The 21600-nt window shown below is 34.7% G+C and overlaps 3 protein-coding genes across 7 annotated transcripts; 1 reads left to right on the plus strand and 2 right to left on the minus strand.

Moving 5' to 3' along the window:
- Positions 1-30: 30 nt before the first annotated feature.
- Positions 31-3273, minus strand: LOC140987550 (SEC14 cytosolic factor-like). The gene is made up of 12 exons (XM_073456101.1): positions 3136-3273; positions 2753-3018; positions 2634-2662; positions 1918-2001; positions 1789-1842; positions 1628-1705; positions 1450-1503; positions 1255-1314; positions 1069-1164; positions 854-955; positions 698-778; positions 31-499 (listed from the first exon to the last, which is right to left on the minus strand). The coding sequence occupies exons 2-12, from the start codon at positions 2820-2822 to the stop codon at positions 179-181; spliced, it is 1029 nt and encodes a 342-aa protein (XP_073312202.1). The 5' UTR covers positions 2823-3018; positions 3136-3273; the 3' UTR covers positions 31-178.
- A 2193-nt stretch (positions 3274-5466) lies between these two features.
- Positions 5467-8981, minus strand: LOC140987810 (serine/threonine-protein kinase D6PKL2-like). 5 transcript variants are annotated; one of them, XM_073456475.1, is made up of 4 exons: positions 8812-8934; positions 8646-8710; positions 6964-7967; positions 5467-6479 (listed from the first exon to the last, which is right to left on the minus strand). In XM_073456475.1, the coding sequence occupies exons 3-4, from the start codon at positions 7857-7859 to the stop codon at positions 5603-5605; spliced, it is 1773 nt and encodes a 590-aa protein (XP_073312576.1). In that variant the 5' UTR covers positions 7860-7967; positions 8646-8710; positions 8812-8934; the 3' UTR covers positions 5467-5602. The 5 variants fall into 5 exon arrangements, with proteins under 5 accessions (XP_073312576.1, XP_073312575.1, XP_073312574.1 ...); XM_073456474.1 differs by lacking the exon at positions 8646-8710 and having other exon boundaries at positions 8812-8981; XM_073456473.1 differs by lacking the exon at positions 8646-8710 and having other exon boundaries at positions 8711-8898.
- Positions 8982-15927: 6946 nt separating this feature from the next.
- On the plus strand, positions 15928-21274 carry LOC140987870 (uncharacterized). The gene is made up of 7 exons (XM_073456585.1): positions 15928-16296; positions 17483-18258; positions 18366-18484; positions 18566-18653; positions 18749-19183; positions 19272-19713; positions 19851-21274. The coding sequence occupies exons 2-7, from the start codon at positions 17497-17499 to the stop codon at positions 21086-21088; spliced, it is 3084 nt and encodes a 1027-aa protein (XP_073312686.1). The 5' UTR covers positions 15928-16296; positions 17483-17496; the 3' UTR covers positions 21089-21274.
- The last annotated feature ends 326 nt before the right edge of the window (positions 21275-21600 follow it).

Below are 21600 nucleotides of genomic sequence, written 5' to 3' on the forward strand. Positions count from 1 at the left end.
TGTACAGTATATAAGATAACTTTATATATTGTTGCCATAAATTGGCTTGAAAGATAAATCATTTTGCTTTGATAATATCTTATGCTTTGTGCTAATTAGTGACAGATACGTGCGAATTTGAAATTAGTTAATTCACTGAAAATAAAAGGCATCGGATGCATGTAAGCTTCATCTGGCTTCACTCCCCAGTAATTTTAAGCTCTTGCAATGAGTGTGCAACCGCATTTTGCTGCCCAAGTCTTTGAAATTCACTTTTAATAGTTTGAGCAATCTTGATGTCTACTGGATCAGGCTCAGGAAAGTCCACATGGAATGAACCGTGTCTGACTGGAGTGACTAAATCCACCAGTTTGGCTTGCTCTCTGACATAGTTGTATAGCTGCTGATGAAACGGATGGTCCAATGAAAAGCAGTCACTAACCATTCCGTTTCTGGCATGTTTGGACGACCCTGACCCTTCCCCTCGGCAAAAATGTGGGAGAGACTCATAATCCATAATCTGCACACGTCGCAATGGTAAAAGTTGAATGATGGGAGTTTCCTGGATGAAATCTTGTGTTTTATATTACTACTGGGGAAAAATATGCATGTACAGGGAAAATGTAAAGGCAGTCTAATTACCAACCCTACCAACACACCCCCTCCTTCCGCCACTGATTTCTCTTGTCTATACTCATAGACCAGAAGAGAGGCCTACCTTTAACAGTTCGTCCCTTCCGGATCCTGAAAGAATCTGCACTTTCTTCCTAGTTCTCTCATGCAGAAGAGGTTTAACAACCTGTAGCAGCAGAAAATTATCAGATTAATGTTGCATATTATTTGACATAAACTGAAGGCATGCTTCAGCGCAAACCTTCCAACAAGCTGTAAATATGTATGGGGCATTGACTATGTAATAAGTATCTGTCTTCTCTGGATAGTTCAGGTCGTCAATAGTTGATATCGCAGACAATAACTGCCAAGAAATGTATGTTAGTCCAAGAAATGAGAGAGTGGTTCACAGAGTGCGAAATACAATGAGTGATGGCTCCATAAAAAAAAGAAAGAAAAAGGAAATAGTTACGACACCTTAATTTGATTCAAGGCAGCGAGCTTTAAACTGGTCATGTCCAAAATCTTTATACATGTGCCAATATACCGTCCAAATTTTTTCGTTGCAGAAGGCTATACAACATGAGCTTGAGTAAGTCAACTAGCTAATAAATAGCAACAACATTTTATAAACATTGAAGGGCAGTAGATTCTGAAGCTAACCAGTATAACACGATCTCTGTATTCATTCATTTGGATATGTGATTGAACATAATAATGAATCTGGAATGGAGAAAGCCAAGAATTATTGAGCATAAAATCTTGACAATAGTTTCCACAATAAAGAACTTAATTTTGCATATTTGCAAGAGCTGCAAAGTTTCCTGCTTTACGCGACGTTCATGGCTTGTAACTTACGGATGCTTTGTCATACGTGCTGAGACCAACACCAACGGCAATGACTGGAAGACCCTATGAAAGAACAATATGACAATGAATGTTTATTGTATTATGGCATTGTTGCTGAAACTTCAATAAATAATCCATGGAGAAAAAATAACAATGTTCTAATAAGACGTATAGCCAAAAGAGGAACCTCTTTTGTGTATCCAGGCATTCCCACAAGCTGAGAATTCCTTATTGCTCTATACATGTCACTAGGGACAATTGGTTTCTACAAAAGCAACCAACCCTATCAGCAGGGAAAAAGAAAATCGCGATGCAAGGTTCCAATGAAGATAAAATTCAAAAACAAACCCTCAATGTGCAGTCAATTTCATTTTGTATCCTCCAGTTTAGACAGTCAGTAAGCTGAAAAATATGACTACTGTTAAGAACTACTGAGAATGGCCACTTTAAATGGATTCCAGCCAATTTGCAACTAACCATTTTATGCGCAATCAATACATTTCCATCCCTTGCCATGAGAAACCTCACCAAAGTCTCCCTTTGATACCCTAGATGCATATTCTGCAAATGAAAATAACAACTATCTAATTGCACTCATTTCACATTGACCATGAACGTGTGCATAGAAAATAAAAGGCAAGCTTCCATCAAGTCGATGTACTGAAACTCCAATTTCGACGATGACAAAATGAGAAACTGTAAGTTACATCAGATAATTTGGGGATCAGGATAACTGAACAGATCAAGTTAAACCTGATAAAAGACGTGAAGATGATGCATGAACAAGTCCAGTGAATTCAAGAAAGCACCGCTTTTCTTCTCATGGTTCTAAAATGAATCTTGACTTAAATAAGAACAATAAATACTACTTGAATAACAGTAAAAACCCAGGAAGAAATTTCAGAAAGAAAGAAAAAGCAAGGAGCAAAGGAAACTCAGCTCTAAATATCCTAAAACCAGATCACAAACAATTTCCATTGTTCAAGAACTTAAATCAGAAGCATGACTATTTTGTCCATTACATTATCTCCAGCCACAATCAGAAAAATAATATGCTTAGCAACCAACACTCATTCAAAACACAAATTAACACTCTTTAGAATGAAACACGTACAAAAATTTGGGTACATCGAAAATCAAACTTTTCCAGAATATTCACTCGAAAAACATAACAAATGGGTAGCAAAAATCACCTGGAAAGTTTTCTTCAGTGGCTCATCAACTGCATTAAAAACATGAAAACATCAGCAAGCGGCAGATCCAACGATCAACCAATGGAACATTATTTAGCAAGACAACTAGAGAAACTGACGTTTTTCCACCAAAATTTGAAACTGTTTGATCATATCTTCCGTTATGAACATCATTGTGCTTTCCTTCATCACGTACACCTAGCAGATAGATTCAGACCAGATTTCGAATTTTCACCGTAGTTCCCTCGTGATGATGGGTGGGCTTTTCTCACAATACCGTGTGGTTTTTGTGAAAATGCGGGCTTTTTTTCCCTTGAAACAAACCTCCTTCTGAAGAAAAAGACACTACCTTTCTTGGATCTTTTATAGATGTCCAATTCTTCTCCTTCACAATTTGAAAGAAAAGAAAACACAAAAGCAAAATTTTTTAATCACGTGATTGGAATAAAGAATATCTTTGGCCGATTGTTTCCAAGTATAGTTATTTAGACTTAATACTCACCGACCCAGAACGATTCCACAGTAATTATATACTTGCCATGTTTTGGGATCTGCTTGACTTTGTATGACGTTGAAGAACTGGCAGTACTCGTGTCCTATGAACTTCACTAAATAACAATCGGAAATTTTATTTACTTTTGGTTTCTTTATATTATTACGGAAAATTACCTCAGTTTTGACCCAAAAAAAACCGTGATTTAGCACTCTCCTAAATATTGTGTATCTGTCCAATATATATAGTTTGTTTTTAACTATTTCTATCTTTTTAACATTAATTTATATAGTTATTCTATTGTGAGATGATTTCACGGATTTATATTCATGAGACGAATCGATTCGATCAATAATTAGATTGAAAATAATATTTTTGGCATAAAAAAATAATAAATTTTCATAAGTCGGATCGTATATGGGATATGTCTCACAAAATCGGATTGTGTGATGCTTTCTATATGAGTTTTTGTGAATTTCTATATTCATGGAAAATGTTATACTTTAAAAACATATGGTGAAAATAATAGACAAGAAACATTTAAAACACAAAAAACTCGTATGACATCGTCACGAGTTAATTTTATGACGGATTTCTTATCCGACTCGACTCATGAAAAATTTTATTTTCATATCAAAAATATGATTTCTCAATTTAAATATAGATTGAGTCGACTCATTTCACAAATATAGATATGTGATATGTCTGATTCCAATCAAAATCTAGTCTACTAATGACAATACCAAAGATGGAATCGAATATAAACTCGAATGTCTTGCAGCATAAAATATTGCTAGGATAAGATATTTAATANAATTATAAATTGAAAAAAATGTCAGATTTAATTTATTGGACGCAGCTAACCAATTGATGATAATTTATTAAGTATGGGACACTATCAAAGATAGAGAGTCGACAGGACACCTTGCCATTTTAATGATTTTCTTGTCTTTTCCNTTTTCTTTTTTTTTTTTTTTTTTTTTTGTCTTTCCATTTTATTTTTATTTATTTCTGGTCTTATATTGGACGAACATAAAGGGCTAACATACTGGACACAGATTTCAGATTGTGTGGGCCCAATTGTTGACCCAGATAAGAAGTTTGTGAAGTTCAAGGAAGTCCATACAATCAGCCCAAAATGAAATAAATAAAAGGATTCGAAAAACTCCATCGGTTGTAATAAAAAAAAAAAGAAAATAATAACTTCCAAATTCTGATAAAATTGCAAATTTGTACATATTATGGTATTTTATGCCTTATATTATATGTAGGAGGATTTTTTTGTCTTGAAATTTTATTGGTAATAGAAGAAGTCCACAGATGAAAAGCAAGTTCGCGGCAATAGAAAGAAAAAAAAAAGGAATAATCTGTATACATTCACAAGCATATTTAGCTTTTCCATAAGGTATCAAATAAAATAGAAAAATTCAAAAAATATATATATACGAATTTTGGGAAAATGTTAAATTTTACAATATCAGAATAAAGTAAGTGATATTGTGACTAAATTTATGGATCTGCTCGAATTTATTACTTAGAGAGTATTTACAATCTCTAAAAATATAATTTGGAGTTGAATATTCTTGAAATTTACCAAAAAGTCGTGGAGGGGCATGAAAAGACGCAAAAGGCAAAGTGTTGAGCATGTTGTTTTCCTCCATCAAAAGATGCTAAACACTATTTTAACATGTATCAGCTTCATTATTCAAAAGATTAACTATTTATTTCTTTATTATCTTGGAGAATCTTCTGAGGTGTCAGGCTTTATTCCGCATTCACATGCTTTTGTATAATCATTTTTTTTGTTTTGTTTTTGCCAATTAATTAAGGTAATGGTGGTCAATATTCATTAATCGATTCCACATGTATATACATATTATTGTGCCAAAAATGCAACATGGTGCATGATATTTGGGTGAATGAAGGGTCACACTACTGAACCTCCTTTAACTTACCCCCTTTCTTTTTGGTCGGATTGTCATTTTTGAGTAATGGGCACTTCATTCTTTAAAAGATTTAATGTCTAATGGAAAAGGAATGTGGAAAAAGTGACCATTTTTCAAGAAAAAGCAAAAGTTAGCTTCATTTAAAAGTTCGGTTTATATTACTCAACATTGCACGGTTTCAAAACTTAATTTGCGGGGATAGCTCATTTGGGAGAGGGTCCGACTGAAGATCTGAAGGTCACGTGTTCGATCCACGTTCACCGCATTTGTGTTCTTTTCCGGACAGGCGGACACCGTAAATTGCTGCCACGTCCAACTAGAACATGTTTTTTAGTTTCTTGAATCATACATGAAATAAATTACCGCTTGATTGATATATTTATGGGTGGATGTCAACAGAATCATAACATTTGCATAGCAATAATGCAAGCACCAACATTTACTTGAAGTTCTCACAAATGCTTGAAAAAAATTCATATTTCTAGTTTACTGAAAGTAAACAGCGGCTCAAGTGCCAAAAAAAAAAACAACTAAAAGAAATCAAATTCCAAATAGTTATTAGTAGTACTCTGCTGAGAAGAGATAGCTGAAGGGGCAACTTTTACACCAGCTGGTGCCGGAGGGCCAGCAATTTTCTCGATCTCGAACGGTCTAGGGACGTCTGGGGGACTTGCACAGCGAATTAGAGCCCAATTCACACCTTCAAAGAAGGGATGCTGCTTCACTTCTGTTGCTCCACGTTTGTACCCCAACCTATGCTGTGGCTCTTTCACTAGTAATCCTCTTATAAGATCTCTTACCGCAAAACTAACTACTGGCGATTCTGGAAAACGCAAGGGCTGGCCTACTACGTTGAAAAGAGTGGCTCGGTTACCTGATCCCTTAAAAGGGGTCTTACCGAACAATAATTCGTATAAAAAAATCCCAAATGTCCACCAGTCGACAGCACTGCCATGCCCTTCACCTTTAATGATTTCAGGTGCCAAGTACTCGTGGGTGCCCACAAAGGACATTGAGCGTGCGTCTGTTGGTTCGGCAATGAGCTCCGGTAAAGGGCTTACTTGGTTGCCAGTTTCAATTTTGGGCTTCCTTTCTTTCTTTGATTTGCTCGAAAATAAACGAGGACCAAAACATGTTGTCGGGACTATACATGATGGCTGGATACAAGATGGCTCGATGCAAGCTGGTTGGACACAATAAACGGGGTCTTTACGAAGGGGCTCCGCTTCAAGCGACGAGGACTTGATCAAAGTTGGGCTGACAGAACAGCGAAGAGAAAGATCGAAATCTGATAACATTATATGCCCATCATCCCTCACGAGCACGTTTTCTGGTTTTAGGTCACGGTAGACAATGCCGAGCATGTGGAGATATTCCAAAGACAGAAGGATCTCTGCTACATAAAACCTGTACGCAAAATTACAAATAAGAAAATATTCCAAACCAGAAAAGTGATCTATAAGTAAATGCATCAATGTAAGTGCCCCAAAATATTGCTAACTGGGAAACTTAAAGAACATAGGATTTTTAATTAAATGTAAACAGTTTGGAGGGAGTGGGGCCACCCAAGTATGAGCAGCCAATGAAGTGGTTCTTAGCGCCCTCATCAAATGCAAATCGAAAAAAAAAATATCAAGTTTTATATGCAAATTTATAATAATGTAATTTTGTCCTGTGCTTCTCAGTAATGCAGTATTTAGAACTGGCGTACAGGAACACTTTGAGGCCAAATGCTTGTTGAATCACAACTAAGATCAATCAAAGAAGCTCAACATTTTCAAACAACGACAACATAATTTTTTGCAGTTCAAGAAAATAAATGCTGCATCTCTAAGAAACCAAACAACAACAATAATATAATATGGAGACTGAAGTCAAGAAAGGGGCATACTTAACAGCTTGTTCAGAAAAATGCTTTCCCGGTTGCCTCTGTCGTAGCGTATGCAAATCACCACCAGGACAAAACTCCATCACTAAACATGAAAATTTTTCTGTTTCAAAATGCGAGTATAGGGTTGGGAGAAAGGGATGATCTAGAGACTGCAATATTTCTCTTTCTGTCTGGGCACGCAACAGTTTCTTCCGACTAGCCAGTGACGCTTTATCCATTACCTTCATTGCAAAGTAACACTTAGTACCACATAACTCAGATAGATAGACACTTCCAATGTCGCCACAGCCCAATTTCTTAAGTAGTCTGAAGTGCCTCAGATCCAATACCCCATCCTTTGTACGAACAGCCTGTATTGCTTCCCACCTTAGATCATTTGCCTTGTGTGGTTTGTTAACACTGCTACTGAAGCTGCTGCAAGAACTTTCATCACTTATGTCTGTGCTTGTGCTACCCCTGCACAGACTGCTCTTGCCACTCTCGACAAAATCGTTCCGATCAATATTCTTAGCACCGCCATTAGCTTTTGTAACACCATGCTCTCCATCCGAAACTTTGGTAGACGCGGCAAGATTCTTTATTTTTTCAGCATCATCAGATGTTTTCTTATCGCGGTTGAGTGTTTGCACTTGTTTTGAGCTACCCAAATGTAAGTTTGAATCCACTTCACCAACTAAGGAACTAACCGACTTTGTTTCTAATAAAGTTTCAGTGGTAAAGTCCTTTGAGGCAGAATTTTTTACAGTTCTAGGCACTTCTTTTGCAGAGGGGTCTAATTTTCCTAATTTGGGATCTGGGATGGGACAAGCCTTCCGAGGATTTCCTTCAATGACTTGCCCTCCATTAGTTTTGCTATGCTTTACTGAGGAATCCTTTGTGCAAGAACCAGAAGCCATTACAAAGATTACAGACTCCGTAAATTAATCAGACTCTTAAAACCAAACAAAAGCGTATCCCCATCCAATACCATAATCAGGCGTCGTCATTTACAATTGCATCCACATCTGCAGTTTAGCCACAAGACAATGCAAAAGATAAATAATGTGGAGAGCACAACAAATCTAACTAAAGTTGGGTGAAATTTGAACAAAGGGTAAAACAGGGAGCAAAGTCCATATAGATACCATACAGATCTTTGGCATAACCCGAAAAAAAAAAATCAATCGACATCTGGTGACGAAAGGGTAGCAGGGAGCATAGTTCATATTTCTCCTCCCCAAAAATAAAACTCGATGAAGTTAAAGAGGCCAGGAAGTAAATTTCCATGCAGCCGCAGATCCACACAATGTGCATAAAAGTAACAAAGCATCTAACTTGCCATCAACTGATGCCTCAAAATACAATCATATCACCTCAAGAAATCAAATTTTTAAACAGGAAAGTAGATATTCTCCAAACCACCACTGAATAGCAAAGAAAGAGACTCAATTAACCAGCAAAACAAAATGCAGTCCCTCAAACACGCTTCACAGTCAAAGCCTACCACATACCAGAAGATGAGCATAAATAAAGGATAAAAACAGCGAGAAACAAAAAGGAAAGGTTCATGAAAAACACACAGATCTTGACCGATGACCCACCACTTCCATGTAAAAACCCACCGAGATGGATCCACCAAACCCCCTCAAAATCTCACAAATTAAACCAAGAAACCCAGTGAGACGCAAAGAAGCAAAACCCACCAAGAAGACCACTGGATGAGTTCAAAAGCAAAGCAAAAAAAGCGGCCAACCCAAAAAGACGCAACCTGAAGTCACAAAGATCGAAACTTTAGCAGCTCACATAGTTTTATCAAACGAAGGCCCTCAACTGCACACACAATAAAACAATAGAATGACTCAAACCCACCTCTTTTCCTCTTCCGTAAAACAAGTAGTGTGTAGTAAATAATGGAGGAAAAAGTGAAAGAAAAAGCTTTGAGAGTGCTGAAAGAAAGAGAGAGAGATGAGCATTGACTCTTGCCCCTTGAGTGGGAGACTGGCCTGGGCCCGCGGCTACGCCGATACCAATGCAGTCTCTTTACACGTTCAATAATATCAATGTATTTTGTCACTTACACAAAGGTCTGAATAAACATGTGGACCTCCAACTGTTCAAGCTGTCCCTCATGCTTGAAACTTGGAAGTTGGGCCTCCTCGTCTTTTTAATTTCATTTCATACATATATATTTTTATATACTAGGAATGATTACATGCGATGCACGTAGCGCTGACTAATAATGAAAAATATAATAACGAGATTTAGATAATTTTTAAAATCGTTTAAATAACATATTGTTTATGAGTATTTATTAATCTAAATATATCAAAACACAATAAATAAAAATAAATGATGACGATAAATCAAATATATTCATTTATTTATATAACATTTTTTAATTCGCGTGATTATAACATAATGACATCTCTATGAAATTAACAAAGATATTTTTCATCCAAATATTATCCACAATGGAAAAAAAATAAAAAAATAATTAATAGAATAGTAAATATTACTAAAACGAAAATCCCAATATATTTAAATGAAGTGCATATAGCTATTGTCAAATAAAATTCTCTTAATTAACTAAATTATCATAATGCTGTTAAAATAAAACCCCTAAACTTGTTATTAAGTTAAATATCAATTTTATTCTTGCTAACTTTTAACTCCTTGCGAATTTTGTTAACTTTCTTCTTTTTTAGAATATATATTATACATAGTTAGTTTATATCAGAATGGTTAATCTGAAAATTAATATTGATGATTAATAATTTTATGTTAAATAAAATTTTAAAATAATATCAATCAAATAAATATGTGTAGTAAAACACATATACGTAACATTCAGTTTATAAATATCATATATTAAAATTTTAATTTCTAACCAATGATAATAAATTAGCACTGTAATTCATATTTATTATAAGGATTATTTTAATTAAAAAAATTATGAGGATTATCTGATAAATTTAATACAAAAGTATCAAGTAATTTTTATTCTTTTTAATTTCTTATTAATTTCTTTTTCTATCAATAAAGTTGAAATAATTCAAAATAATCAAATTATATTGTAAATAAAATATTAGAAAAATTTGCAAAAGAGCATATAGAATCTACATGGTCTCAATGTCTATTTTTATTGGAAAAGTACCATAAAAATGACATAAGTTATCATTAATTTCTCAGTCTAGTTGAAATAAATCAAACTAATCAAATTATACGACAAATAAAATATAATAAAAATTTACAAAAGAGCATATAGAATCTACATGGTCTCAATGTCTATTTTTATTGGAAAAGTACCATAAAAATGACATAAGTTATCATTAATTTCTCAGTCTAGTTGAAATAAATCAAACTAATCAAATTATACGACTAATAAAATATAAGAAAAATTTGCAAAAGAGCATATAGAATCTACATGGTCTCAATGTCTATTTTTATTGGAAAATTACCATAAAAATGACATAAGTTATCATTAATTTCTCAGTCTAGTTGAAATAAATCAAACTAATCAAATTATACGACAAATAAAATATAAGAAAAATTTACAAAAGAGCATATAGAATCTACATGGTCTCAATGTCTATTTTTATTGGAAAAGTAGCATAAAAATGACATAAGTTATCATTAATTTCTCAGTCTAGTTGAAATAAATCAAACTAATCAAATTATACGACAAATAAAATATAATAAAAATTTACAAAAGAGCATATAGAATCTACATGGTCTCAATGTCTATTTTTATTGGAAAAGTACCATAAAAATGACATAAGTTATCATTAATTTCTCTGTCTAGTTGAATAAATCAAGCTAATCAAATTATACGACAAAAAAAATATAAAAAAAATTGCAAAAGAGCATATATAATCTACATGGTCTCAATTCCTATTTTCATTGAAAAAGTACCATAAAAATGTTATAAGTTATCATTAATTTCTTTGTTTAGTTGAAATAAATAAAACTAATCAAATTATACGACAAATAAAATATAAGAAAAATTTACAAAAGAGCATATAGAATCTACATGGTCTCAATTCCTATTTTCATTGGAAAAGTACCATAAAAATGACATTTTCTGACATGTTTTCAATGACACTTGTAGAAAAGTGTAAGTTTGATATGTGTATTAAGACATTAATTAAATATCACAATTTATGAAATTAAAAATAAAATAAAGTATCATATTAATGTGTTTGTAATATTTGTCGTTGATTCAACTAAAATAATGAAATAAAGTTATTTTTATTTTCAATATCAATCTTTATATCAGAAAATTGAAAAGTCACCTAAATAAATAAATAAAACATTAATGAAGTAATGGTGAATTAAAGATTAAATAAGTAAATTAACAATTCAAACTCATATTTCACTTAAATAAATAAATAAAACATTAATGAAGTAATAGTGAGTGAAAGGGTAACCAAGTAAGTGAAAGGTTAATCAAGTAATGTCGTTGATTCAACTAAAATAATGAAATAAAGTTATTTTTATTTTCAATATCAATCTTTATATCAGAAAATTGAAAAGCCACCTAAATAAATAAATAAAATATTAATGAAGTAATGGTGATAAAGATTAAATAAGTAAATTAACAATTCAAACTAATATTTCACTTAAAAAAATAAATAAAACATTAATGAAGTAATAGTGAGTGAAAGGATAACCAAGTAAGTGAAAGGGTAACCAAGTAAATTCACAATTCAACTCATATATTTATAGTTAGTATAGATTATTTTATTTAATTTCATTTCATACACATTTATTCTCTAACAATAAATTTTATGCCTGATTTTTTAAAAATACGAGATCTAACATGATATTAATTTTACATCGTTTTTTTTTTCAATCAACCATAGTTAATTAAAGTGAATACGAATTTTGCGAAAATATCGTTTTCCCCTTCTTTCCATTATCATTTTTGTGGTCCACTCTATCTTTAATTTTGGTTTTCAAATGTTGTCTAAACTTTAATTGGGCTAATGGACATATGGTCCAAATTCTCTAACATTTCTTTTTAGTTAATGAAGATTAATTTTTATATAATGCCTGGCTTCAGTGAACCTTATCATTTCGTAGTTGTCTTCTCCTGTGTAACAATCATGTTATTGTCTATAAATTTTTATTGGTATTTTATTCATGCAAATAATAAAAAGTAAGTATGTAAGACTGAGAGCTTGTCGCTTTATCAAAAGCTATAGTTAGTAGTAATTGTGCAATTCAAATCTTTTAAACCGCACAGCAACTCAAACACCACGGTTCGATCGCTCTACCAAGCAGGGACAATTATTGCACCCAACAATCTCCCTCCCAATAATTGCACTCTTTGCAATCAATGAGAATCGAACTCGTGACCTTGACTCTAATACCAATTGTAGGACCGGGCGCTTGCCGCTTTACCAAAAGTTATAGCTAGTAGTAATTGTGCAACTCAAATCTTTTAAACCGCACAGCAACTCAAACACCACGGTTTGATCACTCTACCAAGCAGGGACAATTATTTCACCCAACAAAGTCTCTTGTGAGACGATCTCACGAATCATTATCTGTGAGACGGGTCAGTCCTACTTATATTCATAATAAAAAGTAATACTTTTTCATAGATGACTCAAATAAGATATTCGACCCACGAAATTGATCCGTGAGACCGTCTTACAATAGTTTTTGCCAATAATAAATTAGTTTAGTTAATATTATTGTTGTTGTTATTGTCAAATATTTATACCATTGAATTTCCGACAATCATTATATGTGTAGGTTATCATTTATTTATCTATTCGTCTTCTAATTATTATGCATTGTTTATATTGTTTTTCGACTTATACAAACAATCATCGTTGAATGTCTTTATTGTGTTATTGATTTTAAATTAAGATAGCATCTCAACGCCTATGGATAAGTGATTAATATATTATCGAACAAAGAAAAATAAATTTTGTTCGTCATTTTATTTTAAAACTTAGAAAAGAATACCGTTTAATTACAGTTTTCTATTATATTGCTTAAGAACATTGGGATTTCTAATATTTATTATAACTAATTTATCATACTATCTTTTAATTTGGCATTCTAGTGCGAGGGAAAAATAAATTATTTGTATAAAAATTTGAAACCTAACACATAATGGTACGGACGCATAAATATTATATTTTGAGTAGATCTCTTGTGAAATAGTCTCACGAATCTTTATATGTGAGACGTGTCAACCCTACCGATATTCACGATAAAAAATAATACTCTTAGCATAAAAAAGTAATACTTTTCATGGATGACTCAAATAAGATATATGTATCACAAAATACGACCCATGAGACCGTCTCACACAATTTTTTGCTTATATTTTTTCACTCAAAATAATCGATTTTTTTTATAAACATTCACAATAAAAAGTAATACTTTTAGCTTAAAAAGTAATACTTTTTCATGGATAATTCAAATAAGAGATCTGTCTCACAAAATACGACCGTGAGACCGTCTCTGATAAGTTTTTCCTTATATTTTTTCACTCAAAATATTCGATTTTTTAGAAACATAAATATTCAGATTTTACAAGTTTCAAGATCTACTGAAAATGATAAATTGATGATTCTGGATCTCGACAGGCTTTTCAAATAAACTCGATGGAATACAAAATACCATTCAAATCCAAAGCGCGATATTTTGTTCTGGCTTATTAAGTAATTCGACAATCTAAGAGGCAAAAATTTTATGCCAAATATATATATAAAGTATTCCATGCAACTCATATATTTCAATCAAGTGGTTTATTCTAAGGTGAACTGTTGTAAAGATTTTCACCTTGATCGCCTTTGATCCTTTGTTAAGTAGTCTAGAATTTTTGCCAATTCATCTGCATTAGCCTGATCTAATGTGGATGTTAAGGGCGTTGCATGGCCAAACTCTATTGTTGGTTGAATCACATGAGTATCGGACACGAAAATAGTAGATTCAGACTGAGGATGAGGAATGAGGTTCACTGCCTCTGGAATTTTGGGCATCGAAAAAGATTGGAGATGAGTCACGTTAACTTGAGAATCACTCCGATATTTCTTTAAGAAAATAGCGAGAGGTTCGACATAATCATCAAACCCTACTGATCCAAGTGCCGACAGTATGTCCTCGGGCTTAATGATTCTGCGACAATCTCCATGACATTTTTCATTAGCCGCTCTCGTAACAAAGGCAATAAATTCGGAGACGCACTCTTGTATCATCTCTTTCGAGTCGTCTAAGATTTTCACATGTGGAGGAAGGACTTGGCGCATGATTTTAATCACATTTGGGATCGGCAGGTATTCGTCCGGGCTACGTTTGAGTGGTTGGTTAAAGCTTACATGATTAGTATCGATCGCAATGTCCCTCGAGCCGGAAGCCTCTCGACTAACTAATAAGTCTGAAAGAATATTTACCGAAATGGCCCATTTGAAAATTGTTCTCTCAGGAAATGGGCTTTTGGTGGCCCACATTTAATGTACAAATACCAGTCCACTTTTTGAAATTTTTTTAAGATGTGGCCCAAAAGAACAAATTTGGATATGGGACATGCGGGGACAGAACAAAGTAACTATTTAAGTAAATTAATTCGATTTTCTTCACTTAAAAATTATAACAAATCAGCTTGAAAAGTCGATTTCGTATATTGAAATAAAACCCAAAATTTATTTTACGAAATATGGTAAATCATTCTTAAAAAAAAAAAGAAAAATTCAATGCTCTATTTAATATATAGATCCATATGAAATATATATAAGCAGACAATTTGAGAAAATTTTCATTGAGCTTCATTATCTAAGTATTTTAAAAAATGAGAAACATTTTTATTCATTTATTTAAGTATTTAAAACAATGAGAAACAATTTTAATATTTGGATGTATAAAAAAACATATATTTTCAGTTTTTTAATCGAGAAGCAAAAAATTGTTTTTTTTTAAAAAAAAAAACTAAAACAGACGTTATAAGCCTTGCTTCTGACTTTGAAAGATTTTTTTAGCAGTTTTCAAACCAAAATATTATTTTTTTAAAAAATATTAAATATAAGTATGCTTTTACTATGAAATTTACCTATCCAAACATACATAATTTCACATCGAACCTTTTCATTTGATAAAAATAAAAACTCGAACAAAAATTACACTAAATGGTTTAGAAATTTACCAAAATTTGTTGCTCTCGTTGAACCGGGATGGCATACATTAGACCTGCCAGTTTGTTCCATCTCCAACCTTTTATATTCTCTTTGAATTTGTTTGCCTGTGTGTCAACTTACAAATGTCTTAGATGTAAGTGGTGATATATGGAGCAATTTTGCTTTGATTTTATAGACTTGGTGAAAAATACAAGTCAAGTGGTGCAAATGGAAGGTGGCATATGAGGTGGTTTTGTGGGGGTAATATAAGCAAAATATTATGCCCTTTGTTGTTTAGATTGCAAAATTTTAGTTACTATATAATATTTTTATTGACAGTTTTAAAATAAAATAAGAAAAAGACCTAAAAGAAGAGTTTTTTTATTAAAATAAAATATATACTATTTTAAAATCAAATAAAATAGTTTTTTGTTTCACACCTTTTAATTTTTAATTAATTAAAAATTACCCGTTGTATATATCCGTTAGCAGGCGAATAGTTCATTCAAAATCATTTTATATAATTCTTACATATATAGTAGAAAATCTATATTCAGATGTTGCATATTATACTGTATTTATATCATAATTGTTCGAATCGTGAATATAGATACGACTTAATTTCATATATTATATTGTATCATATCATAATTGTTTGAATCATGAATACGGATACGACTTACTTTTGAAAACTGGACGCATTTTTTCGTAATCTATAATGAATTTGAAATTTGAAAACAAATTACTGAAATTTGTTTACAATATATTTACAGTATGTATATAATATACATATGTATGTATTTAGAAATAATTCCAAGTAATAGGGGAATATATATTTAATATTTGGAGGAAGATGAGAAGCAAATCGCGGATCTGTCAACAAATGGGGACGCTTACAATACAAAAACCCTAGCAACTTTATCTTTTCCAAAACGTGCAAGACAATCGAAGTCGCGTTTCTAATGGAGATCTTTCGCGCAGAACACCGATTTGAATAGCCGTTGGAATTGCACGCACTCGCTCTTTCTCTTCCCTCCTTTTTTTCTTTTGTTGTTCAAAACCCATTAATTTTTATTGTTTATTCTTCTAAAGATTTGGTTTTTTCTTGGGTTACGATAGTTCCATACGCGGTTGCGCGTACATTTAGTTTGTTTTTGTCTGAGTGATTCGAGTGTTCGAGTTTTGTGCTGTGGAGATACTGGAGCTTGTGGGTCTTCGTTACGAGGTAAGAGTTCTTCTTTATCTGTGATTTGGGGAATTTTTCAAATGGTATGATGTTTGGTGTATCTTTCACCGGGAAACTGATGCCGTTCGGATTGATTGTTCTCATAATGTGGTTGTGTTTTTTGTTAATTGTTCGTGTAAATATCAAAGCATTTAATAACTGGAGGTAAATCATATAATCACAAGGCATGAAGCTGGTTGTTATGACTTTTTCTTTTTTTACATTTAAGTCCTCTTTGTATTTGAAAGTTGTAATGGACATGCCTTCTGGTTTATCTTGTACCTTCATTGTGATGACGAAGATAAAGAGGAAATTAACAATAACTGAATTTTGGCTCTAACTTTTTTTACTATCTCCCAAAATTTTCACGGGCAGATAATGAATTGATGATAGTTCTTTGGAAGTTTTACCGTTGTCTGATATTGAAAATCTTCGAAAAACGAAAAAAAATGAGTAAACTACTAAGAGGAATGAAAGTGTAATTGTATCTTTGAAGTTGAAAAATTATGCGTGTGCATGAAAGATACTCTTCTGGTTAGAGGATAATGGTAAAACTACTGTCATTGGCAAATAAGCACTAAATTTAACCTCGTGATTGTCTGTTACTCCAGTTCTCGGGCTTAAACAAATTTTCATGGAGCTTGATTGGTCCTATTAGTTCCTCTGTAGCTATTCCCTAAATCCTGACACAGTCACACTTTTTTGTTCTTCTTCCGAAAGAAATCTCCTTGCTATTATTTATTCTGCTAAAATCCCATTTCATCTGAACCCTGTTGCTTGTAGAAGCAGGCGCACAGGCGAAATATCATCAGTAACTTTTAAAAGTTTCCAACTGTCCCTCGTTCTCATCCTCACCCCTTCTCTTTCTCGATAAAAGGACCAGAATTTGATATTCTTGTCTTGCCTTGAGGATGGATTAATGAGGTTTCGTATTTAGGTAAAGATGACAGAGTTGATTAGGACTGACAATTGCAGAAATAAGAACTTCATTTTGTTTCATGAATCTACAGCATGTAAGTATTCAAGGTCCAGAGGACACATTTTCTGAGAAGTACGATTTTTTTTATTTACTTATTTGCATATATATTTTATGTTTATTTTATACTTTGTTGCTTTAGTGACATGGAAGCATGCCAAGCTCATCAGTAGTTAATTCTGTTATTGTTATCTGTAACTCTCCATATAGGCGCTCGAGGAAATATGGATGCTGGACTTGGTCACACATTGCATCCTGGACCCATTGATGACTCTGTACTTACCTTACAAGATCATCACCGATCTACAGATATATGGAATGGTCAGGACTTTGAGCCTCTGACATGCAGGAGATGTGATGGACACTTTTGGCGCTTGGGTGGCTTGGATCCTCGTGTGCAGCAAATGATGCTGAAAGCAGGTTTTTATGGGGTTTACATGGCTGGTCGTATAAGGCTGGATCATGCTTTGATCACTGCATTGGTTGAGAGATGGCGACCAGAGACACATACTTTCCATTTACCAGTTGGTGAGACTACTGTAACACTGCAGGATATTTCTGTGTTATGGGGTCTCCCAGTAGATGGTGAACCTATTACAGGTGTTGATACCAATCGGTCAATGGATGAGTGGCAGGACGTTTGTAATGAGCTATTGGGATTTAGACCGCCTCCAGAGGATTTTGATCGTGGCCGTCTTAAGATTCGATGCTTACAGGAGAGATTTAAAACACTGCCTGATGGTGCATCGGAGGATACTGTGAAGTTTTATGCTAGAGCATACATTTTGCAGTTGCTTGGAGGACAGTTGTTGTCAGACATGTCCAATAATAAGGTCAAGTTGATGTACTTGCCACTCCTTAGGGATTTTGAATCAGCTGGTAGGCTAAGCTGGGGTAGCGCTGTCCTTGCTTGTCTTTACCGTGCTTTGTGCCGGGCAACAAAACCTGAGACATCAGATATATGTGGTCCACTTGTACTTCTGCAGGTATGGCTAGCCTTGTGCAGATAGTTCCTTGTTTACATTGGTGTTTAATAGCTGAATAAACAAAACTGAACATAGAGAGATATTTGGTCTTCATGATTATTAATCAGATATGGGCATGGGAGAGAGTGCCTTTTGTCCGTCCTGGGAGAATAGCACCACGAGAGCATACATCACCTGATAGGGTTTCAGGAGAGTACCCTTCGCCTGCAGCCCCCTATGGTTCTAGGTATCAGTGAAAATATTCGGACCACATTTCTCATCCGATTCTCAATATCTTGGTTTTATGGTAAATATTTGTTGCTTGCAGGTGGAATGTCGGTTTCAAGCTCGAGAGTGTTGGCACACATGTACTAGTCTTATATAGAGACCAGCTAGACAATATGAAGGATGACCAGGTTATTATTTTTCCGTATTTGCATTTACCTGCAAGATAACACACAGTTTATACTGAGTTTCATATCTAGTATTTGAGGGCCATTTCGTGTTTTAGTTTGTATGGGACCCATATCCTGTTGAGGTATTGGCCAGTCTCCCAGATTATTGCCTGTCTGGAAGAAGAATTTGGCAGACAGTGTCTCCTCTCATTTGTTTCGATGTGGTTGAATTCCACCATCCCGACCGTGTCTTGCGTCAATTTGGGCAGCAACAAACCATTCCTGCAGTTTGTGACACAATCCCAGACATCCATTTGACTGATCGTCGTGGGAGACAGAATTATGATTGGGCCCAACATCACAGGCAATTTGTTGATATGTGGACAGACCGCTGTGCTCGCATTGTATATGCACCTCCCATTGAGTCTCCAATAGATCAGAGTGATCCATACATGATATGGTACAGGCAGATTACTCGGTTGTTGATTGGTAATCCTGCTTCTCGACCAAATACAGGATACCAGGGGGTTGGAGGGGCAATGGAGGCAATGGTAAATTACTTTGATCTCATTGATGACCATGTTCCTATCACGTTGTTTTTATGATAGTGTTGATATTATAGTTTGTCAATGTGTCCAGGCACAGAGCTTGCAAAAAATATACCATCGTGCTAGTGATGCCATGCACAAAGGCCTTGAGGCCTTAGGGGAACATGTCCTTAAGGAAATCCAGGATATATGTGAATACTCTCTGAGGGTGGCTCATGAGGATCATCGTCTCACTGTTCGCCCGGATTTTTGTGCACCATCTCAAGCTGCAACTCAATTTATTCCGCCTAGAGGACAGAGAGGCAGACCAAAAAAAAGGGGTGGGTATGCTGGTGGATTATTGGCTGAGAGCCGTAAAAGATGTTTAAACGTGCCGGGAATGTTTTCTACCTCATTGGCAATGTCTCACTCTACGCTATCCTCAAATCTTGAACTCCCAGATACGCCTCAGACATGGGATTCTTCCCTGAGTGCACCTGAATACCTGGATATAACGGATCAAAGTGCAATGAAATTGGATCCTGAAGCCACGGGTGAGGTTGCCTGTTCACCGTTCTCTAAATTTTTACATTTTCACATTGAATTTTTATACACCTGAAAATAATACATTCTTAGCGCCTCATTGTTTGAAGCAATGCATGAATTTTCTCATCCTCCTTAAATTGTACAGAAACTACAAATCCAATATTTGAGGCCCTTGTCAAGATTCAAGGTATTTGTTCCGTTGCTTTGAGAATGAGTAATGAAAACCAGGCCACACTATCAACGCGGGATATGGTTCTGGTTGGCCCTAAAACGAAACGTTGCAAGCCGAGGAGGAGAGGTGGAATGAGTGGATCTTTCGGTGGTGGAAGTGCAGGGGCCAATTCATATTATCCATATACCTCTGGACCATCATCCCCAACACCGTCTGTTTCATTGGGACCTGATGGTTCCCCTTCACTCCCCCATGATATTTCTGGACAGGATGTTGAACCGTTGGTTACGCCATTCTCAAGCTACTCCCCATTGCCAGAACTACAAGACAGCTTACAGTCCGAGATGATAGAGTTGGATACCATAACTGGAAGTAGAGAAGCTTCACCATCCTGTGTCCACCCATCTGTGCTAGATCTACCATGTGTAGCATCAGTCAATGAAAAACAAATTCTTTCAACGGGTACAGAAACCAATTTTTTGGGGGATACTGGGCCATTGCTAACAGAATCTGCAGATACTGCAGCACAGAACACAGGAGAAGAAGTGAACAGAGGATCCCAATGCCTGTCAGCATCCATTGAAGGAGAACAGAGGATCCCAATGCCTGACCATACCTTATCAGAAGATGTACAGACTCCAATAAAGCTAGATCATATTGACCCTGCCAATTCGAACAAAATTCGTCCCGCTTCTTTGATTGATCCCAATGCCTGTCAGCGTCCATTGCAGGAGCCTAATTTGTCACCTGTCCATCCAGACCATGAGGAGGTGGAAACTGAGGTTAATAAACCTGATGACCAGTCCATCTCTGAGCCTCATGTATTGGTGCCCTCTCATCCTGAGATTCCAATACCATCAGGCTCTAGTACCCCTGCAGAGGAAGACACGAAGCACTCCATTCTGCAGGGTGATACAAATATTTCTGAATTGTCTTCACCAAAGCATCAAAATCCAACTTTACGTATGGTTTCTGATGAAGTGGTAATTGGTGCTGGAGGTAAAAGGAAGGGGCATGCCACTGATGATTCAAGTCAAACACTTGAAACAGTTGTGAGTTCACCTGACCCGAATGCTATAGACAAATCAGCCCTTAAACCTTCACTTGAGGGTGAGTCCCAAGTTACCCATACTGAGCCAGTCTCAGTTAAAGAGGATGGCCATAAGATGTACAAGAGACAAAGGCGTTCTGCGCCAAAGCACCGGCAGTAGACATTCCTTTTGCGACGTCTCTCTTTTCAATCCTATGTCAAATGTGGAGAGAGATTGCAGTGAATTTATAATCTCATCCTCTACACTGATGCTACTTGATGAATGATCAAGTTTTATCCAAGTGCCTTGTATTCTGATGAAACAATATTTTCTGTTGTGTTAACGAATCTTGCAATTCATTTTTTCTACTTCTTACTTTCCTTTCTGTTTCTCACCATGAGCTTTGGGATTTGCTGAAAAATTAGTATGATTTTTGATGGGTTAGCTAGATAACGAGTTTTTCTATCAATTTTTATGGCTTATATTTAGTGTGAGAAAAAAATAAATACAAAGGAGTTTTTCTATCAATTTGATTTCCATTTACCATGACCGCTGATGCATGAAATGAGTCCATGTATACTGGCCAATGAAACTGATTCTTATGTCTCTTGTGATCTAACTTGAGTACTGCAAATGCACATGTACTAATATAGTTCAGAAAAAGGCTACAAGCAATTTCTTTGAGGTATTTT

Source organism: Primulina huaijiensis, chromosome 11 (genome assembly GCF_012295235.1).
Source record: "Primulina huaijiensis isolate GDHJ02 chromosome 11, ASM1229523v2, whole genome shotgun sequence".
NCBI classification, from domain to species: Eukaryota; Viridiplantae; Streptophyta; class Magnoliopsida; order Lamiales; family Gesneriaceae; genus Primulina; species Primulina huaijiensis.

Bases quoted from the DNA above. Each gene is read 5' to 3' on its own strand.
- LOC140987550 (XM_073456101.1), bottom strand. From the start codon at position 2,822: ATGAAGGAAAGCACAATGATGTTCATAACGGAAGATATGATCAAACAG. The intron at 1,504-1,627 runs GTTCCTCTTTTG...GTTCTTTCATAG, and splicing joins TGCCTGGATACACAAAAGAG to GGTCTTCCAGTCATTGCCGT. The intron at 779-853 runs GTTTGCGCTGAA...CTGCTGCTACAG, and splicing joins TATTTACAGCTTGTTGGAAG to GTTGTTAAACCTCTTCTGCA.
- LOC140987810 (XM_073456474.1), bottom strand. From the start codon at position 7,859: ATGGCTTCTGGTTCTTGCACAAAGGATTCCTCAGTAAAGCATAGCAAA. The intron at 6,480-6,963 runs GTATGCCCCTTT...TTTTGCGTACAG, and splicing joins TTTTCTGAACAAGCTGTTAA to GTTTTATGTAGCAGAGATCC.
- LOC140987870 (XM_073456585.1), top strand. From the start codon at position 17,497: ATGGATGCTGGACTTGGTCACACATTGCATCCTGGACCCATTGATGAC. The intron at 19,184-19,271 runs GTAAATTACTTT...CAATGTGTCCAG, and splicing joins GAGGGGCAATGGAGGCAATG to GCACAGAGCTTGCAAAAAAT. The intron at 19,714-19,850 runs GTGAGGTTGCCT...TAAATTGTACAG, and splicing joins ATTGGATCCTGAAGCCACGG to AAACTACAAATCCAATATTT.